Genomic DNA, 22,247 nt, shown 5'->3' on the forward strand with positions numbered 1-22,247 from the left:
GTTCCGGTAGTTGGTTTGCCTGTGCATTTCTGTTTCCCTTCTCTATGCCTCATATTTCTGCTATGCAGGGTGGATAAAAATCAATGATTTTTTTTAAATCAATTTTTTTTATTTAAATCGGATTTTTTTGATAATGCTTTTAAAAGAAAAAAACTGTCTAAAGACAGTTGTAATTAAGATACATTATAGCTCAGATATCTCATCATGGAACAAGGATTATAAATTCTAAATCTATAGTATGAGACAATACATTCATGTAATGTTTAAGAAAAGTTTGGTAAATGAGTTCCAATAGTTCATGGATTAGGGACACAATTTTATGGCATTCTGGGGGCTTCTGTATAGATTGTTTAGGTTAATCTTTCTATCTACCCAATGGAACTCAGTCCTCAGACTAGAAGATACCATCAGAGATGCTTTGTTTTGCAGTTCTCAAACTGTGGATTTGTGTCTCCAGAGATAATATGCTTGTTAACAGCAAAAAAAAAAAAAATTTTGATACATAAATAAATATATAGAGGTGAGAAATAACAGACCTCAACCCTATTGTTCCTCTGCAAATTTGTGTAGACAGAGTCAATCCCTGTAAACGTGCAAAGTTTCAAAAAGTTCAGTGAACAGAAGATTGTTGGGGGCAGAATAGATCTGGACAAGGAAAAGTCTGGAGATAAATATGAGAAGGAAGGGAGTAGAAACAAAAGTCAAACTGTTTGAGCAGCATATTCCAGAAGTACTGAGGTCTTTCTGAGCATAGCCATCATTGATTTTAGGACTACCATGGCATTCTCTCACTAGAAGGGAAAACCTATAATGGCAGCAAGTCGTAAAAGAGATCCAGTTTGGGAATATTTTAATGAAGTTCCTCTACTCATAGGTAAGACAGGCATGCATGCAAAATGCAAACAGTGCAACAAAGGATTGCAAGCCCTGGTTGCCCGAATGAAACAACATCATGAGAAGTGTTCCTTCTCAGGAGGAAGCTGCGTTGAAGATGATGAAAGGAACAGGTCTGAACATGCAGGATCTTCAGGTTGGTAAACTTTTTTTATTTCATACTTCTTTCTTAAAGACTGCCTGTCTTCTTTCTGGACTATTCTTGAATTCTCATGTCTGAGCAAAAAATATAGTTGTTACTCTATGGTCCTGTCATTTTAGATGCAGTTGTGATAAAAAATAAATAGCTGAAATAGGCAAATCTTTCTTTTACAATTTCATCTTTAAAGTAGTACTGAGTGCAATGAGTAATACTAAATGAACACTATGGTAATAATACTAAATAGCTGCATTGACTTATTTTGTTTAGAGGGATCCATCCTCAACATACAGCATTCTGAAGACTATCCACCTTCAAGATCATCATCATTTTCTATAGTTTCAGTTATCTGCCAATGACAGTGTTTCAGTTACATCATGTATGTCAAACAGCTACAGTATATATCACCTGTAGCAAAAAGAAAAAAAAGTCCATCATCCAGAAACAACCATAGATAAGTTTGTGATAAGAACCAGGAGATTACAGAGAGATAATTGATGAAAAAATTGCCCAGTTTGTTTATGCAACAAACTCTCCTTTCCGTATGATTGAGAACTCACACTTCATTAACACGGTTCAGTCATTAAGACCAAGATACAGTCCACCAAACAGAGCAGATGTCACAGGCAAATTGCTGGATAAAGTGTATGAAAGAGAAATTGAGCAGTGTGCAAAAGGTCTAGAGGGTAAAATTGTTAACCTGAGTCTTGATGGGTGGAGCAATGTCCACAAAGATCCTGTTGTACGTGCTTGTGGTGACAACAGAAGAAGGGAATGTCTTCCTTACAGAAACAATTGATACATCAGGAAATGCACACACAGCAGAATACTTACAAGAAGTAGCAGTAAAAGTTATAACAAACTGTGAAAAAAAACTTCAAAATGTCTAGTATGCAGCTTGGTCACAGACAATGCTGCAAATGTATCCAAGATGAGAAGAAATTATTTAGGAGAGTGTGAAGAGAGTCCCAAGGTAACAACATACAGTTGCAGTGCTCATTTGATGCACCTCCTAACCAAAGACTTCAGTGTTCCAGAAATAAAGGCTAATGTTGTTGAAATCGCAAAATTCTTCCGTAACAACCACTTTGCAGCAGTTGCCCTGAAAAAAGTGGGCGAAGCCAAGCTAACTCTCCCACAAGACGTGTGATGGAACTCAGTAGTGGACTGTTTTGAGCACTATATCAAGAACTGGCCTAATCTGATGAGTTTGTGAACAAAATAGTGAAAAAATTGATGGCACTGTCACAGACAGTTGGGCTTAAAAGAAATGTTGAACACATGCTGAGTACCCTAAAGCCTATTTCTGTGGTCTTGAACAAAATGCAGGAAAATAGCTGTTTTATTGCCGACACTGTTGAAATTTGGAAGGAACTGAGTGAGACCTTAAAAAGAGAAATATGCAATGACAGAGTTAAATTACAAGCATTAAAAAACCGAATAAGACAAGCACTATCTCCAGCTCATTTTCTTGCAAATATTCTCAATACTTAGTACCGGGGTCAAACCTTAACTGCTGAAGAAGAGGAGTTGACTGTGATATGGACATCCAGCAATGATCCCTCCATACTAATAATCTTCAGAGCTAATGGTGAACCATTCAAGAAATATATGTTTTCTGATGACGTTTTAAAGAAAGTTACACAGTAAACTGGTGGATGTCACTTAAGCACTTGGATTCAGAGACTGTCGAAGTGATAATCTCACTTTTAACAGCAGTAGCTTCTTCTGACGGTGTAGAAAGAATATTTTCTTCCTTTGGACTAATTCATTCCAAATGGAGAAATCGGTTGGGACCTGAAAAAGCAGGAAAGCCTGTTTTTCTTTTCCAGATTATGAACAAACAGGAAAATGAAGGTGAAGACAACTAAGTTAGCTGCAGAAGCCAATATTTTAAGTTTCTCATGTTGACCTAGCTGACATAAGAGATTTAATACTTTTTTTAATTTCATTTAACTATTTTAAATTAACAAAAACAAACCTGATTTTAAAAAACTTGAATGTTTAACTAAATTCAAAAATTCATATGCTTGTTTTGTTACAATATTATATGTCTGCTTTTGAAGAAAAAAAATCCAGAATTTATAAAGTGGTTGTTTTTAGTTAAATAAAACAATTTACATGTCTGTCTGGTGATGTTCTCCTCCTAACACAGCATGGCAAGAAAATCTTCCAAATATTAATGATTAATCTGTTGAATTGGAGATAGTTCACCTCCCAATGAGTTCATAAATATCTGCTTCAATTACCTTTGGTAAATGAAATAATCAAACAATCATTCATTTTCTTATATAGCTGTAAAACTAATCTGAAAAGTTTTCAAAATAAATCACTTTAAAAATGTATAGTGTGTACCTTCTAAAAATAAAACCTACATCTATCTCGGAGTTGTGAAGAATATGTATTAAGGTTACAACATTTTTACAAATGCACTTTTATGTATAAATCCATGACTAAATTGAGTCTTCCTGATTCAGTCAAATCCACCCTGCCCCTATGGCCTTTTTAAGACGAGGTGACTAACTCGGAACACAGGCAGAGTATATGCCATTGATTAATCCCATGCCATTATAACATTTCCCATATTTTTCTCCATCCCCTTCATATGGTTTTCACATCCTATTTGTTTTCAAGGACCAATGCTGCCCACTGAGTCAAAATGTTCATTCAACCAAGTCATCTTACATCAACCTAATTATGGCAGTGAACACACTACAGCCTTGCTCCTGCCCATGTAAGTACTCTACTACACCGACATAACTCCACCTCCACAAGAGGTGTAGTGCTTATGTAGGTGTAGTCAGGGAGTCAGGGCAACACAGTGTCCATGTAGACACCACATTACTTGCATCCACTGTTGGCTGTCATTCTTGTCAATTTCATAGCTCCCCTCTTCAGCAGGGGGCTCACAGCTGGAGCTGTGATATTGACAAGAAAGGCTGGTAAATGCTGTGCTGTGAACCCTGTGCCAGGCTCACAGTTCGAGCTGTCACCCAGGGTGGATGGGGACTCCAGTTGTGAGCCCGGCTACCGCCCAGGCTTTCAGCTTGCCATGGAGCTAACCACCTGGAGTCTGGCTGCTGGGGAGCTGAGAGCCCAAGCTCTTAGCCACCCACACTGACCCTCAAGTCAGTGCAAGTGCTCCTGATGAGGACACAGACCACCAACGAAGGGGGATAGAGTGGACATGAAAAACTACAGTCATTTATTACTGTGGTGGCTGTATGTCGACCTAAGTTTGTGATGTAGACATGCCCACAGCATAGTAGACGCTTACGGCCCTGAAGAGTTATAATTTAAGCAGACAACACAGACAAAGGGTAGGGAAAAGCTCAGTAAATTGTATTTGCCAGCTCTCCTTTTGTCCTGAGTCCATCCCCGCCACGCAACTTCCTTCTCCTCCATGAGACCTATTAAAGTAAAGGGGGAGAATGGGGGGGTGGGGAGAGAGAGAGAGACTAAAAGCAGAGGGACAGTTTCTCTCCATGGCCCTTCCTTGGCCTTCAGGAGCTCAGCTCTCCTCACAGCTCCTTCTTCTCCTTGGCTGGTGAAAGAAAGACTCACCAGGCAGGGGAATCTGAATGGGGAGGGACAGAGGGAGTGTCTGGGGCTTCCAACTTTTCCTGCCAGTGGCTGAATTAGCAACAGGACCAAGCTGGGGAAGATGGCATCCTACCGGTGCTTCTATATTGTGATGCCAACGTTTCTCAACCTAGCACTAAAAATTTCCCAAATCTGGCAAAAAATTCCCAGATAAAGTTTTTTACAGTGCTTCTATATCCTGGGAAATTTCCCCAAACCTGGGAATTTTTGAGTAAAATGTTTTGAATGAAAATTCCCAGATTTGGGGAAATTTCCCAGGATATAGAAGCACTGATACTAGCTGGGAAATCTCTATTCACCCTCAGAGATCTCCCACTTCTGCCCTCCACCTCCCACTGCCTCTTTCATCCTTAAAGGGAGAGGGGATAAAACCGGCCACTCACTCCTGCCAGCCCCTTTCCAAAGACAAACAACATATAATACAGAGATGTTGCATAAAATCCCTTTAGAAATGACTGATCTACTAACATCCAGTACATTACATCAAGCATTTCAAAATTTTCCACAGAAGAACCACTGCCCATTTCTATTTGTTTATACATCAGTAGAAATTTTCTATCTTGGTCAACTTCTCTATTACAGATGAAATGAAGCCACTAACTCTTTTTCTAGCCCTTCTAACACAGAGATTTTCAAACAGTGGGATGCACCCCCTAACAGGACACAGAAGAACATTCAGGGTGGGAGGAGGGGAGTGGTGACACCAGGCAGGCTCAGACCAACCCCACATGGCACAGCTCAGGGAGGGAGCACCACCTCCACCACTGACTCACCTCAGCAGGCCACCTAGCCTGTGGGTCAGTCTCAACCTCCACTGAGGCCACCATTTTTGTCTGGTTGGGGGGGTGGGGCACAACCAAAATTGTAACTCAAAGACGGGCTCAGCTCAAAAAGTTTGAAAACCGCTATTCTAATGTGTGTGGTGGTGTGCTATTTTTTTCTCTTCACACACACGCGCGCACACACACACACACACACACACACACACGTGTAGATGGATTTTTTTTCTGATGTGTAATTTTGGGGGGAATGTTATCTAGATACCATTGAAACACACTTTTGGCTTTAACTTAAAAAAAAATAAAACAAGATGGGTGAGGTACTTTTATTGGACCAACTTCTGTTGGTGAGAGAAACACGCTTTCGGGCTTACTCAGAGCTCTTCTTCAGGTCTTCAAGAAAAACAGCAATTTTATTGTGAATTTCTCTGTTTATTTTAATGAGTACCAAAAGTTTAAATTGGATTGGTGTATAAAGGCAATCAGATGAGGATTCCTGCTCTGCAAACCTTATGAGATGCAAAAACTGGGCTTTTATGCTTAGCAAGTCCACAGGAGGTGGTTGGGTGGTGGGGAGGTATGCCTTGGTGATAAGGGGCTCCATGCACCCCCAGAGATCTACCTGCCAAAATTTGTCAGGTCAGGGTCTCCATGCCCAAAGTGTGCTAAATGCCTTACTAACAAATAAGGAGAAAAAGTTCCTGCTGACACTGCAGTTTTAGGACAATTTCTGTAGAATACTATTTTTATCAGCATTTATTTAATGCCATAAATGTCAGCAGAGCATTGTCCCCATACCAGCCTTCAACCAGGAGCTGGTGAACCGCAAAATCAATTTAAAAGAGAGCACAGAAAATAAATGTTGCTTTTAAAAAAGATATTAAAATTAGGGACTGTATAAGAATAGTAACTATTTTTTCATTACATCTCTTGCAAAGACATTGGCTTTTACATGATGGGCTACTTCCAGCCCAAACCATTTCAGTGGAAGTGGAAGTGGAGGGGGTGTGGTGGGAGGGATTTGAGCTTGGGTGATATGGGGTAGGTGATGGTAGAGGAGACTGGATAGAGGGGCAGAGAAAGCTTTTATCCAAATTGAGAATGCAAAGTGCTTAAAATTTTATATCTAGGAAATTTTTAAAAATTTAAGTTTTTAACATAAGATTAACTCTTGTGCCTTTGCCCTGGAACTCCACCCTTTACTTCCTAGTTGTTCTGAGCTGCCCTCATTTTAAAAATCCCCTTCCTGATGCTCAGTGCTCTAGTCTACCCTCTGGGCATAACCACTGTTGGGTCTTGCATACATTATGGATTTTTCAATCTGAAATTTCTCACTGTTACCACCAGTTCCACTCCAGCAGCACTAGCAGTGTGAGACAAGGCTCTAGGCAGCTGACAGCATTTAGCCACTGTGATGTCTAGACACTTGAGCAATGTTAGACGACACAAGGGCTAAAATGTTGGTCTACGCTAGCACTCTCATTGATGCTATCCCTGGAAGTGCTACCCCAGTGCTAGCCCCAGCAGAATTAAGCCAAAATTAGTATCTCCTTTGTTTGTCTTAGAACAAGCTACACTTCAAGTCACCCATTATTAAAGTTCTAACAGAGGCCTGATTGATCTAAAAACCATCACATTATTACATTGTATCTTTATGACAAGAGAGTTTTAGCCCTGCGTACTCTACCTCATGCTCTCACTACCCAGAAAATCTGTGTAAGATGCTGCACCTCATTGCAACCTTATTACTTGTTATTCATTCACAATCAATTAGAAATTATTGATGTAATAGTTCCCTCCCCGCATACTAGAGGGAGCTCTGTGAAATGCAGAATCTTGTCCTTTCCACCAACAGACAGTCCTACAAAAGGTATTCCCTCACTCACCTTGTCTTATCCTGGGACCAGCACAGCTACCGCAATGCTGCTAACATTTAAGCAGATAGCTACTCCCCAGGACCTGATTGCCTATCTTGTGTGTTTACACTGCATTTTGCAGTAAGTGCGACCAAGCCTCGCAGACAGGCTGACAGACTCAGGCTAGCGGGGCTCATGCCTGTAGCTATAAAGACAGCTCTTTTAAGCTGTGGCTCAGGCTGGAGCTTGGGCTCTAGAGTCTAGGAAGGGGAGTGGGCTTCAGATCTGAAGCCACAGCTTCAAACGCTATCTATACAGCTATTTTTAGAACACTAACACACGTGCCAATAGCCCGATTCTGTCAACCCAGGCTGGGAGGCTCGCTTTGCTCACTCCAAAATGATAGTAGACATATCAAGTGGCCAAAGCCATGTTTTTGTGGCAAAGAGCTTTAACCACACTGTGAACCACAGGGGCCAAAGAGCTATATGTGCAGCTCACAGAGAAATTTGGCCCATAGCAACTTACTCCAGAAAGACTGGGTTAGTTTGACAATAGACATATTAACCAAATAATTAGGTTGTTTTCCTCCCTTGTCATCCAGCAAAGGGGAAACAAGGACTTATGCCCCTTTTTGCTTACTTTTTAATCTATAAAGAAGGGCTGTAAAGGTTTGTTTGTTTGTTTAGGGTTTTTTGTTTTTTCCCCAAATTTTTTAAATTAGAAATTCAGGTCCTGTCTGCCCAGTTTATCTTGGAGAACTCAATGGAGAATTGATGATTATATGGGATTACTTCATCATAGATATGAAGCAGTGAAACTGGAATAATTGAGAGGGAAAGGAATTTTCATTAAAACAATCTGGTTTTGTTAACACCTATTTAATTCTGTTGAAAGAAATTATCTGTTTATTAAAGAGTCAATTCCCAATAGATCTGAGTCAGCCAAGGAAATATTCAACAAAATCAAAGACACATGTTCCTCATATTTGTAAGGTAAAAGCAAGTGGAACAATAATTAAAACAACACAACTGGATATTTTGTTAAAAAAATTATCAGGTTTTCCTTACCTATCATAAAAGGTCAAAGGAGGGCAGAAAACATTTTTTTTTCCAGGTCTCCTTTAAATTGTGGGGAAAGAAAGTGTGTTTGGCTCTACCATGAGAGCTGCCCACCACTATCCTTCTGTCCACTTATCAACAAAGAATAAAGTACCTCTCTCTTTCATACAGGCTGCATCCATTTAAAGAACATTCACATCTCCTCTTCTCCAAACGAAAGAGAAACAAAAGGAAACCCTCCCTCCCCAAACCTAAGTACTGAGAAAATATAGCAAAATTCAAATGAGCTTAGGAAAAGACTAAGGTTTTAAATGTCAGGTTAAAGACAGGTAAAGTGGTCCAGGAACAATGGAGAAGAGTTTCCTAACTCTTGAGACAGCATCCACCAGCCAATGTGTCCACATGTCGCAGTGCGAGTGTGTGGAAACATTATTTCTTCAACATGTCTATTTACTTCTCCTCTGTAATCCTGGCATGGAACTCTGGCCCTGCTGAAGTCAATGGGAGACTTCAATAAAGCCAGGATTTCACTCTTGATATACTCATTTGAGCCCTGATCCTGCACCCATGCAGAGTAAAATTTATTCACTGGGGTTCTGCGAGTGTGCAACAGCCTGTATATGAACAAGTGCTAGGAACAGGGCCTTATTTGCTCTAGAAATGCCAGTATGCTTCTACTGTGTGTACTTGGCATTACTAGAACATTATCACCTTGCCTATCAACTTGCTACTTTCATCATCAGTGCTGTTTTGGGCAAACACTGGCAAGGGCAGGGGACAAAAATAGACAGACTCAGGAAGACAAAGCAGAGATGGTGTGGCTTTAAATTCTTTTAAAAGAGGAAGCACTTAGGGTATGTCTACACTACGGGATTATTCCGATTTTACATAAACCGGTTTTGTAAAACAGATTGTATAAAGTCGAGTGCACACGGCCACACTAAGCACATTAATTCAGTGGTGTGCGTCCATGTACCGAGGCTAGCGTCGATTTCTGGAGCGTTGCACTGTGGGTAGCTATCCCATAGCTATCCAATAGTTCCCGCAGTCTCCCCCGCCCATTGGAATTCTGGGTTGAGATCCCAATGCATGATGGTGCAAAAAATAGTGTCGCGTGTGATTCTGGGTAAATGTCGTCACTCATTCCTTCCTCCGTGAAAGCAACAGCAGACAATCATTTCGCGCCCTTTTTCCCTGGATTGCCCTGGCAGACACCATAGCATGGCAACCATGGAGCCCGTTTTGCCTTTTGTCACTATCACCGTATGTGTACTGGATGCCACTGACAGAGGCAGTACTGCAGCACTACACAGCAGCATTCATTTGCCTTTGCAAGATAAAGATGGTTATCAGTTGTTCTGTACCATCTGCCATGCCATTGTAAATTGGTGATGAGATGACGGTTATCAGTCGTTCTGTACCGTCTGCTGCTGTCATGGGTGCTCCTGGCTGAGGTCAGCCTGGGGCGCTAAGACAAAAATGGGAATGACTCCTCGGGTCATTCCCTCCTTTATGTTGTATCTATAAATAGAGTCAGTCCTGCCTAGAATATGGAGCAAGTGTGCTAGAGAACCAGTGTAGCAGAGAGCACAGCCGCTCAGTGTCAGATCCCACAGAAATGATGAGCTACATGCCATTCTAGGGGGTGCCCCTGCAACAACCCCACCCGTTGCTTCCCTGCTCCCCCAACCCTCCTGGGCTACCGTTGCAGTGTCCCCCACCCCCGTTTGTGTGATGAAGTAATAAAGAATGCAGGAATAAGAAACACTGACTTCTTAGTGAGATAAAATGAGGGGGAGGCAGCCTCCAGCTACTATGATAGTCCAGGTAGGACATTAAACGGTGTGGGGGGAGAGGAGCCCAGCATCCCACTGCTATGATAGTCCAGGCAGTACAGAATCTTTTCTTTAGACATGAAAGGGGGGGGGGGCTGATGGAGCTCAGCCCCCAGTTACTATGATGAAGACTGTTACCAGCCGTTCTGTACCATCTACCAGGAACGACCAGGAGTCATTCCTATTTTTACCCAGGCGCCCCTGGCCAACCTCACCTGAGACCAGACAGGAGCACCCACGGGCTGATGATGACGATGGATAGCAGTCATATTGTACCGTCTGCCACCGGGGAGGGGAGGGGAGGGGAGAGGGTGCTGCTGTTCAGTGCCGCAGCATCGCGTCTACCAGCAGCATGCAGTAGACATAGGGTGACATATAAAAAAGTCAAGAAACGATTTTTTCCCCTTTTCTTTCATGGGGGGAGGAGGGATAAATTGACGAGCTATACCCTGAACCACCCCGGACAATGTGTTTGACCCTATAGGCATTTGGAGCTCAGCCAAGAATGCAAATACTTTTCAGAGACTGTGGGGATTGTGGGATAGCTGGAGTCCTCTGTACCCCCTCCCTCTCTCCATGAGCGTCCATTTGATTCTTTGGCTTTCCGTTATGCTTGTCACGCAGCACTGTGCTGAGTCCCTGCTGTGGCCTCTGTCTGGAGATTTTTTCAAATGCTTTGGCATTTAGTCTTCTGGAATGGAGCTTTGATAGAACAGATTTGCCTCCCCATACAGCGATCAGATCTAGTATCTCCCACACGGTCCATGCTGGAGCTCTTTTTGAATTTGGGACTGCATCGCCACCGGTGCTGATCAGAGCTCCAAACTGGGCAAACAGGAAATGAAATTCAAAAGTTCGCGGGGCTTTTCCTGTTTACCTGGCCACTGCATCCGAGTTCAGATTGCTGTCCAGAGCAGTCCCAATGGTGCACTGTGGGATACCACCCGGAGGCCAATACCATCGATTTGCGGCCACACTAACCCTAAACCGATATGGTAACACCGATTTCAGCACTACTCCTCTCGTCGGGGAGGAGTACAGAAACCGGTTTAAAGAGCCTCTTATATCGATATAAAGGGCCTCGTTGTGTGGACGGGTGCAGCGTTAAGTTGGTTTAACACTACAAAAATCGTTTTAAATGCGTAGTGTAGACCAGGCCTTAGATACTATGTTGCGGTGGGCCAGAGAGGTGGCAGCTGGTGAGCTGTGATTTCAGTTTGTGATTAGCTAAGAATTGTGCCCATCCTACTATTTTTGTTACCCTGTCACCCCCACCCTGATCCCCTTATTTACCTCATCCATCTGTTATGTGCTCTTTTAAAATGTAAGCTCTTTGGGGCATGGAACATCATTTGCTATATGTTTCTTCAGGATCTAGCACAATGGGGCCCTGACCTGGTTGGCCTGTACGTGCCACTGCAATTTATTTTAATTAATATTTACGTATTCAGATAATTTGCTATCTTTCAAAGAGTGAATAACTAAAAACAATATGATACTGGAATATAATTTATATGACGCTGACACACACCCAGATCTAGATCACTGCCCAAAAAACTGCTGAAAATCAAGTCTGCATGTCTAGGGTACAGACACCAAGATCCTGACCCTGCAATTAGATGCATGAGGGTGGATTCCTGAGTACCTGCAGAGCACCACTGACTTTATTTGGTGCAAGTGCAGGGGTCCAGCCACATAGGGATCCAGTTGCAGAATAGGAGCCCACAATGGTTATTAAATGAGAGGCTTATCTCCAGAGACCTTATATGGAGCCCAGGGAAGGTAATCTCAAGGGATGGTTTGAAACAGTAATAGAGCAAAGACAACATCATAACAAAAGGTGACTTTGTTCTTATATCCCATTTTACATACTCAGGAAACTCCCAATTAAACACAAAAAGCCACAAGCAAGTCTCCTACGCTAAATAATTAAATTAATACATATCATGAATCAAAATTCATGTTTCAAAACAAAACATCTATTTTGGTCAAATTACCTTAAAATGTTCTGATAGCAATGATCCCTTTTCTTTAACATCTGACAAATCTTTTCAAATGGGTAATTATCAGTATAGATAGCCTTCAACAATAATCAAGTAAAAACCTGAGAGGCACCTGATATATATTCCTTATCCTGACAAGTTATGTCAACAGTTTGTATCTCTCCAGGCAGAGGGAGGAAAATGTCACCTCTCTGATATTTAATGAGAAATATTACTAGTTAAACTCCTGCCAAAATTCCAAATCGTACTTTAAAGTAGGTAAACCAGACAGAACTCTTCTGACTGATAATTTTTGTTTTTCAAAGAAAAGTAAAAACCTAGAATACAAAACATTCACCATTTTATCCGTAACCAAATCTAGCTAAAGCCAATGAGCCAGTGCCATAGAAGGCATGGAGTAGAAGGCATGGAGTATAGTTTGCCAGCCTCTGCAATGCTACTATGATCACAACAAACCTTCACCTGTTCCTAAAAGAAACCATGCAAGGTTGCCATCTGCCACCAATTTTATGGGGTCATCCTGAATTTATTAGAGCCATCCTGCAAATGCTGGTACCAAGCAGCCAGGAATAATTCTGTGACATTCAGTATTTTCATCCTGCTCTGATTAAGACATGCCAAATATGTCTAGAATTTCTATCGACAAAAGGCAGTGAGGTTCAACACTTCCCCAGAGTTGTTGACAGACAAAATGTAAAGTACACAACAACTTTGTGTAAAGGATATTTTTTACTGTCCTGAATGCAATTGGGAGAGGAGAGGATGTGAATGAACACCACCAGATTACCTCACACTGATTGTTTATGAGACATCACTACATATAATCATAAGATCTGTGACATCACCACATTACTGATGCTGCACTGCATCACCAATGCATTTCTTCTGCTGGAAAAAGCTCAAAACTTATGAACCTGTGCAATTATTTAAAGTGTGTTTCTGATCTGAAAAGTGGCTCTGAAAAATTCACATCCTGGGGTCCTGTTGTCTCTCAGGGTATATCTACACTACAGCAGCACAGCTGCAGTACTGTACTGTAGATGCTCCCTGTATCAACAGAAGGGGTTTTCTCGTCAATGTAGGTAATACAGAAGGAAACTTTCCGTTGCCTAGCCATGTCTACACTAGGAGTTAGGTCAACCTAACTACTATGCTCAGAGTGAAATTTTTAACAGCCCTGAGCAACATAGCTGGGTTGACCACAGGGTCAGATTTACACCTTACCCACCCCTAGGCACAGCACCTTCAGCCGCCTGATGCCTACAGCTGACCTCCATGTTGCACACGGTTTTAGAGAGGTAAGGCGCCATTAGAACAGCATTCCTATGCATGTGCCTAATGTTCCTGATTGGAAATCCAGCCCTCGTCGACCTACAGTTTAGGTCTAGACCAGGCCTCAGTGATTCCAGATTAAATATGCTCAGTTTACAAGTCAATTTTTTTTTCCTCCTAAAGGTCAGCCCTGCAAAACCCCAGCTGGATTCTTTCTGCCACATTCATCATCACCAGCACCTAAAATTCTCTTGAGCCAAGATAGGCCCTTAACGATATCTGTGTAATTCCATTTTCCTCAGTGGGTTTACAGAGGTGTAAGTGATAGAAACCTAAGCCGGGGTAGTCAATCAGCACTTGATGGGCCAAATCCGGACATCCGGACGCTTTTGAACAGACCCTGAAATCTGATTCATAGATTCTAGGACTGGAAGGGACCTCGAGAGGTCATCGAGTCCAGTCTCCTGCCCTCATGGCAGGACCAAATACTGTCTAGACCATCCCTAATAGACATTTATCTAACCTACTCTTAAATATCTCCAGAGATGGAGATTCTACAACCTCCCTAGGCAATTTAGTCTAGTGGTTAACCACCCTGACAGTTAGGAACTTTTTCCTAATGTCCAACCTAAAACTGCAGCAAGGGCAGTTAACCCCATTGCTTCTTGTTCTATCCTTAGAGGCTAAGATGAACAAGATTTCTCCCTCCTCCTTATGACAACCTTTTAGATACCTGAAAACTGCTATCATGTCCCCTCTCAGTCTTCTCTTTTCCAAACTAAACAAACCCAATTCTTTCAGCCTTCCTTCGTAGGTCATGTTCTCTAGACCTTTAATCATTCTTGTTGCTCTTCTCTGGACCCTCTCCAATTTCTCCACATCTTTCTTGAAATGCGGCGTATAGAACTGGACACAATACTCCAGCTGAGGCCTAACCAGTGCAGAGTAGAGTGGAAGAATGACTTCTCCTGTCTTGCTCACAACACACCTGTTAATGCATACCAGAATCACGTTTGCTTTTTTTGCAACAGCATCATCACACTGTTGACTCTCATTTAGCTTGTGGTCCACTATAACCTCTAGATCCCTTTCTGCTGTACTCCTTCCTAGACAGTCTCTTCCCATTCTGTATGTGTGAAACTGATTGTTCCTTCCTAAGTGGAGCACTTTGCATCTGTCTTAATTAAACTTCATCCTGTTTACCTCAGGCTATTTCTCCAGTTTGTCCAGATCATTTTGAATTATGATCCTATCCTCCAAAGCAGCTGCAATCCCTCCCAGTTTGGTATCATCTGCAAACTTAGTAAGCGTACTTTCTATGCCAATATCTAAGTCGTTGATGAAGATATTGAACAGAGTCGGTCCCAAAACAGACCCCTGCGGAACCCCACTTGTTATACCTTTCCAGCAGGATTGTGAACCATTAATAACTATTCTCTGAGTATGGTTATCCAGTGAGTTATGCACCCACCTTATAGTAGCCCCATCTAAGTTGTATTTGCCTAGTTTATTGATAAGAATATCATGCTAGACTGTATCAAATGCCTTACTAAAGTCTAGGTATACCACATCCACTGCTCAGGGCCAGCTCTGGTTTTTTTGCCACGTCAGGCCAAAAAAAAAAAGGGGGCAGGCAAAGCGGTAAAGCAGGGGAAAAAAAGAAAAAAAAAAACACAGCGTGGCTGGAGCGGCAGACCAGGGGGCCAGAGGGAAACATGGCGGGCCTGGAATGGCAAAGCGGAGTGGGAACACGGTGTGGCTGGAGTGGGGCGGGGGAACAAAACAAAAACGGTGCGGCCGGAAAAGCGGCGGGGGGGGGGGCACAACGGCATGGCTGGCAAATCAGGGGAAAAAAACAAAACAAAAAACCCGTCAGGGCAACCGGAGCCAGGGAGCAGGGGGACTCCCTATGCTGCAGAGTGTGTGCCCAGTCTAGTGGAGGGGAGGGAGAAGGGGATGGAGCAGGGGGGAGAGGGAGAAGGGGGGCGGCCAGCGCTTCAGTGGGGTGCTCGCCACACAACCCCGACTGCCGCACTGCTGCTGGGAGGGCTCTGCGCTGCTCCAGTCAGTGGGGAGGGAAGGATGTGAGCTGCCCTGCCAAGTTTGCTGCAGGGTGCTCCCCTTCTTTGCGCTGCCACCCCCGTACAGGGCAGCTGGAGCAACGGGGAGAAAAAAAAAAAAAGCAGCCATGCCGCCCTAGGTCTGGGCGGAATGCCGCCCCGTAGAATCTGCCGTCCCAAGCACGAGCTTGCTCGGCTGGTGCCTGGAGCCAGCCCTGCCCGTTTCTCCCTTATTCACAAGACTCATTAGCCTATCAAAGAAAGCTATCATATTGGTTTGACAAGATTTGTTCTTTTACAAATCCATGCTGGCTATTCCCTATCACCTCACTACCTTTCAAGTGTTTGCAGATGATGTCTGTAATTACTTGCTCCATTATCTTCCATGGCACAGAAGTTAAACTATTATTACTTTCTCTGGAGTCTTGACCTTGACTATACCCTGACCATGAAATCTGGACCCTGTCAGAAAATAACCAACTACTCCTGACCTTGGCCTTCATCCTGCAAATGACTCCATGTGTGCACACACCCACACTGAGACCCAGGGTATGTCTACATCTACAATTTTGCAGCGCTGGTTGTTACAGCTGTATTAGTACAGCTGTATAGGGCCAGCGCTGCAGTGGCCACACTTACAGCAACCAGCGCTGCAAGTGGTGTTAGATGTGGCCACACTGCAGCGCTGTTGGGCGGCTTCAAGGGGGGTTCGGGGAACGCGAGAGCAAACCAGGGAAGGAGACCAGCTTCGCCGCGGTTTGCTCTCGCGTTCCCTGAACCCCCCTGCAAACCGCAGGGAAGGAGACCTGCTTGCTCGGGGATTCGGGGAACGCGAGAGCAAACCGCAGGGAAGGAGACCTGCTTGCTCGGGGATTCGGGGAACGTGAGAGCAAACCGCAGGGAAGGAGACCTGCTTGCACGGGGGTTCGGGGAACGCGAGAGCAAACCGGGGAAGGAGACCAGCTTCGCCGCGGTTTGCTCTCGCGTTCCCCGAACCCCCCTGCAAACCGCAGGGAAGGAGACCTGCTTGCACGGGGGTTCGGGGAACGCCAGAGCAAACCGGGGAAGGAGACCTGCTTGATTACCAGAGGCTTCCTCAGGTATGCTGCGATATCTGCTTATTCCACGGAGGTCAAGAAAAGCGCTGGTAAGTGTCTACACTTGCTTACGATCCAGTGCTGGATCCTCTACACCCGAGACAAAACGGGAGTACGGCCAGCGCTGCAAACAGGGAGTTGCAGCGCTGGTGATGCCCTGCAGATGTGTACACCTCCTAAGTTGCAGCGCTGTAACCCCCTCACCAGCGCTGCAACTTTGTGATGTAGACACGCCCCCAGTGAAATTAGTAGGCAATGCCTGGGTTTGCCCCGTCAATTGCAGATTTGAGATCTTAGCAAACAATTTTGTTCCTGAGACACAAAGAGGAACAGACTTCAGCTCGCAGTTATGTCGCCTCCGTGGGGCTGGCAAGCATCCAGATTCCAGAGCCATAAACTTCTTTTTTTGCACAACTGGCACCAGATAAGACACTGGTACAGGCCAGGGCCGCCCAGAGGATTCCGGGGACCTGGGGCCATCGGCGGCAGGCGGCTCCAGTGGACGTCCGGCAGGCGTGCCTGCAGAGGGTCCGCTGGTCCCATGGCTCCGGTGGAGCATCCGCAAGCGTGCCTGTGGGTGGTCCACCGGAGCCGCGGGACCAGCAAGCAGCAGGGCGCCACCTGTGCGGCGAAATTCTTGAGCTGGCCCTGTTCAGCGGCGGGGGGCCCTTCCGTTCCGGGACCTGCCGCTGAAGTGCCCCGAAGACCCGTGGTGGGGGTCCCCCGCTGGCGAATTACCGCCGAAGCAGGTCCCGCCGCCAAAGTGCAGCCCGCTCTTCGGCGGTAATTCGGTGGCGGGGGACCCCTGCCGCGGGTCTTCGGGGCACTTCGCCCCCGCCGGCAAAGACCAGGAGCGGAAGAAGCTCTGGGGCCTGGCCCCGCAAGAGTTTTCCGGGCCCCCTGGAGCAAGTGAAGGACCCCAATCCAGGGGCCCCGAAAAACTCTCATGGGGGCCCCTGCGGAGCCCGGGGCAAATTGCCCCTTTTGCCCCCCCCCACCGGGCGGCCCTGGTTCAGGCAGGGGAGCAGCTAGGCAAAGCAAGAAGCCATTCTTCTGGGCGCATCCCGGCTGCCCCTGTAACTGCACTGGGCGCCGGCCCAGCCCTTCACTGACTGAAAAGCACCTCTCCCGGTTGATAACGAACAGTTCCAGGAAGACCCCTCCAGCCGCTCCCAGGAGTAGCTAGTCCGGGTCCAGGGCGGGCTCGGACTGCGGCTTCCCAGTCTCACTCCCCCGGGCCCCGGCGCCAGCAGTTCCAGTTCTCTCGCAATTCCCGCCCAAGCGAGGCCCGGACCCCGGGGCAAAGCAACCCCCTTTGCGCAGCGCTGCCGCGGGCCGGGGCCCCGGGGAGCTTCTCGCGCGCGGTCCCGGCGGCGGGGCGGGGAGGGAGGGAGGAAGCAGCCGCCCTTACCCAGCAGGGCGCCCAGCAGCAGCCCGAGCGCGGAGAGGCGGCAGGCGAGCCCCATGTCGGGCCGGGGGGAAGGGGCACGGCGGGTGGGCTCGCTCCCTTCTGCTCCGGAGCCGCCGCGCGGCACCAACCCAGATGGCGTCGCTCGAGCGAAGTGCGGCCCCGCAGACCGAAACCGAAACAAGTGGCAGCGACGCGCAGCCGCAGTCGGGAGCCGCCCATGGTCCGGCCCGGTGTTTCCCCCAAGAATTGAAATGGGCGGGAGGTGTTAGAATTGTGGGGGGGGCTCCGGGCCGGTGAGGGGTGAGACTGCGCAGGGGAAGGTGGGCTGTCTGGCACCGGGGTTAAAAACGTTTCATGACCATTTTGTTAGATTTAACTCATGTTTGGAAAACTCCCACGAACTGAAGTTGGCTACTCAAGTGACATCGACATTCCCCTTGGTTTCTTGTTACACTGTTGTACAGCTCTGTTAAGGAACGTCACAGGCCTGTGCCCAGGTGTTCCCAGGCACGCCTAATGCCCGCGGGCCGGATCCAGCCCCTCAGGGGTTTGGCTTGGCCCGCGGGATTTGCTCTCAGAGGCAGCAGGCAGCACGCCCCAGGGATGGGGGAGGAGCATGTGTTGCTCCAGGCACCGCCCCCATAGCGCCTATTGGCCGGGAACGGGGAACTACAGCCAATGGGAGCTTTGGGGGAACTACCTGGAGGCGTGGCAAGGGGGGGCCAGGGCAGGCAGGCAGGCAGGGCGCGCACCGCTGCAGGTAAGTGATGCTGGGCAGGAGTCTGAGCCTCTGCACCCTGTACCCCAACTCCCTGTGCTGAGCCCCCTGCTGCTCTGCAACCCACTGCCCTGAGCCTCCTGCCTGCACCCCTCTTGTACCCCAACCCCTTGCCTGCACCCTGTACCTCTCCTGCACCCCAACTCCCTGCCCTAAGCCCCCTGTTTGCACCCCTCCTGCACCCCAACTCACTGCGCTGAGCCCCCTGCCTCACCTCACATCCCACCCCCTGCCTTTAGCCCCCTCCTGCCCCCTGCCCCCCAACTCCGTGCCATGAGCTCCCTGCCGCACCCTGCACCCTTCCTGCATCCTAACCTCCCTGTCCTGAGCCCCCGCTGCACTCTGCGCCCCATGCACTCCAACTCCCTGCTCTGAGCCGCCTGTTGCACCCCGCCTCCCTCCTGTATCTTGCACCTACTCCCCTTCCTTGAGCCCCCTGCTCTGATCCTCCTCCTGCACTCCACACCTCTCCTGCACCACAACCCCCTTCCCTGAGCCCCCTCATATGCCCCGCACCCCTCCTCTGCCCCAATCCCTTGCCCTGAGCCACTTCCAGCATGCCGCACCCCCTCCTATACCCCGCACTTCCTCCCACATCCCAACCTTTATGATGTTTGCCTTTAAAAAATAAAATAAAATTTCTGGGGTGCACACCCTAATGAAATGTGCTGCACACACCTATGATTAACTTTTTGAATGCAACGCGTTCATCTTTGGTGGCTTCTCATGTGTGTGGTACTTCCATTCCTTCAATTGATGTGCTCATTAGTTCATTCACATGAAGGCGACTTCTTTCAGAACACAAAATTCTATTCAATAATGAAAAGAAACACTCGGCTTGGCTACACTGGAGAGTTGCAGCTCTGGTGGTGGCTTTACAGCGCTGCAACTCACTCACCGTCCACACTTGAAAGGCACATCCAGCGCTGTATCTCGCTGGCTACAGCGCTGGCTGGACTCCACCTCTGCCTGGGGAATAACAACTATAGTGCTGGTGATGCAGCGCTGCTCTGCCAGTGTGGCCACCAAAAGCGCTGTTATTCGGAGGTATCCCAGAATGCCTATTCAGCCTCTCTGCTCATCAGTTCAAACTCTACTGCCCTGGCCTCAGGTGACCTATCCTTGAAATGCCCCAGGAATTTTAAAAATCCCCTTCCTGTTTGCTCAGCCAGGTGTGGAGTGCAATCAGTGAATCTTTCCAGGTGACCATGCCTCCATGCACCAAACGAGCCCCAGCATGGAGCAATGGTGAGTTGCTGGACCTCATCAGTGTTTGGGGGGAGGAAGCTGTGCAGTCCCAGCTGCACTCCAGCTGTAGGAATTACGATACCTATGGGCAGATATCAAGGGACATGCTGGAAAGGGGCCATGACCGAGATGCGCTGAATGTTCAGGGTTAAAGTGAAGGAGCTGCAGAGTGCCTATTGCAAAGCCCGCGAGGGAAACCACCGCTCCGGTGCTGCTCCCACAACCTGCCGTTTTTACAAAGAGCTGGACGCAATACTTGGAGGTGACCCCACCGCCAATCCGAGGACCACAATGGACGCTTCAGAGTGGGGGAGTGGAGAAGGAGGAGGGGAGAGGAGGAAACCGAGAGTAAGGGTACTGGAGTGGGGGAAGACACCCCGGAGTCCCAGGAGGCATGCTGCTAGGAGCTCTTCTCAAGCCAGGAGGAAGGCAGCCAGTCGCAGCAGCTGGTACTTGGTGAAGGACAAGCAGAGGAGCAGGTTCCCAGTAAACAGCTTTTATTTTCAGGATGGAAATGTTTCGGGAGAGGAGGGAGGGTTAGGGCTGCATGCATGCATGCCTAGATGTGGAATAGCCCATTGATGTGGTCTATCACGTCGCGGTAATTGGCCTCGGTAATCTCTTCAAAAGTTTCAGCCAGAGCGTGGGCAATGCGCTTGTGCAAGTTTATTGGGAGAGCCACTGTGGTCCTTGTCCCAGTCAGGCTAATGCGTCCGCGCCACTGTGCCGCGAAGGGTGGGGGGACCATTGCTGCACACAGGCAAGCTGCATGGGGGCCAGGGCAGAATCCGCATTGCTGTAGAAGACCCTCCCGCTCCTCTCAGGTGACCCGCAGCAGCGAGATATCTTCCAGGATTAACTTCTGCGGAAAATGTTGGGGGAGTGTTCAGTGTAGGCGCCCCCTGCAGCTGTTTGCTTTCCCCAACGCACAGAAACCCCAGTACAGCCCTGAAGCATTCAGTCCCCCTTACTCACCATTTCGGGACTTCTGTGGGTTATGTGCGCTCTCTTTGGTATGGGAAAATTATATGCTAAAGTGAAGACTGTAAATGCCTTCATTGTGTGGGAATAACTGTCTGAGATATAAACAATGCTGCTTCTGTTAAGTGTTGCCTTTTTTGCCTTTCCACAAGTAACCTTGAGTTCTCGGCTGCCTATGTTATCAACAGCTCAAAGACTCCAAAACTTCTGGAAGAAGCCGCAAAAAAGCAAAGACGACCTGCTGCAAGCAGTTATGGATCACTCTGCCAGAGAGAATCAAAAACTGCAGGGCTGGAGGGAAAGGGAAAGCAGGATTCGCCAGAGAAACGCAGCGGCCAGGAAGAAAAGCACAAAGCAGCTGATAAGCATCCTGGCGCGCCAAGCGGACTCTATCCAGTCACTCGTAGCCATGCAGGCAGAGCACTACCATGCCACCCCGCCCCCCCATCCCAAAGCTCTTTCCCTTGTGCCCCAATGTCAGCTCAAAACCCCCTTCCCCAGCATCCAGGTTCTTACCACCACCAGCTGCCCCCAACACCTGTACTTTCACCAACCAGCCCTGAGAACTATGACCCTTAGCCTCTGCACTCAACCCCCATCATCATGCAGTATAGGCATCCTGAAGTGCAGCAGTCATTGCACAGCACTCCAGAGAGGACATATTCAAACCTCTGACTGTACAGTTCCCCACCCCATCCCACCCCCCTGCCCTTTTAGGTTCCCAAAATGTTGTGTTTCTATCAATACAGTTATTTTCTTTTCAATAAATGAATTCTTGGCTTTGCAAACAGTCTTTATTATTGCAGAAAGTCAAAGCTACCTTAGTCCAGGAAAGAAACAGGCATTGCAAATCAGCTTAGGAAACACAGTTTCCTACTAACATTGTAACCACTGCACTTCACTCCCGTGCAAGGCACCAAACATTACTGTTGGTTTTCAGCCTCAAATTTCTCCCTCAAGGCATCCCTAATCCTTGCAGCCCTGTGCTGGGCTTCTCTGGCTGTGCAAATTCAGCCTCCAGGCATTGAACCTCGGAGGTCCATGCTTGACTGAATGTTTCACCCTTCCCTTCACAAATATTGTGGAGGGTACAGCACGTGGATATAACCGCAGGGATGCTGCTTTCCCCCAAGTCTAGCTTCCCATACAGAGATCGCCAGCGCCCTTTTAAATGGCCAAAAGCACACTCCACAGTCATTCGGCACCAGCTCAGCCTGTAGTTGAACTGGT

General features: G+C 47.0%; 1 protein-coding gene across 14 annotated transcripts in view; it reads right to left on the reverse strand.

The window, feature by feature from the left end:
* CD58 (CD58 molecule) overlaps positions 1 to 18,174 on the reverse strand; it is a 67,266-nt gene extending 49,092 nt beyond the window's left edge. For 5 of the 14 annotated variants that reach the window (XM_030534003.1, XM_030533939.1, XM_030534013.1 and 2 more), the window contains exon 1: positions 18,011 to 18,173. In XM_030534003.1, the coding sequence (XP_030389863.1) occupies positions 18,011 to 18,065 (55 nt within the window). In that variant the 5' untranslated portion in view covers positions 18,066 to 18,173. Of the gene's footprint in view, positions 1 to 18,010 lie in introns of all 14 variants that reach the window. The other 9 variants (XM_030533987.1, XM_030533993.1, XM_030533949.1 and 6 more) reach the window with 2 other exon arrangements.
* Between the last annotated feature and the right edge of the window lie 4,073 nt (positions 18,175 to 22,247).

This window comes from Gopherus evgoodei, chromosome 1, assembly GCF_007399415.2.
Source record: "Gopherus evgoodei ecotype Sinaloan lineage chromosome 1, rGopEvg1_v1.p, whole genome shotgun sequence".
Lineage (NCBI taxonomy): Eukaryota > Metazoa > Chordata > Testudines > Testudinidae > Gopherus > Gopherus evgoodei.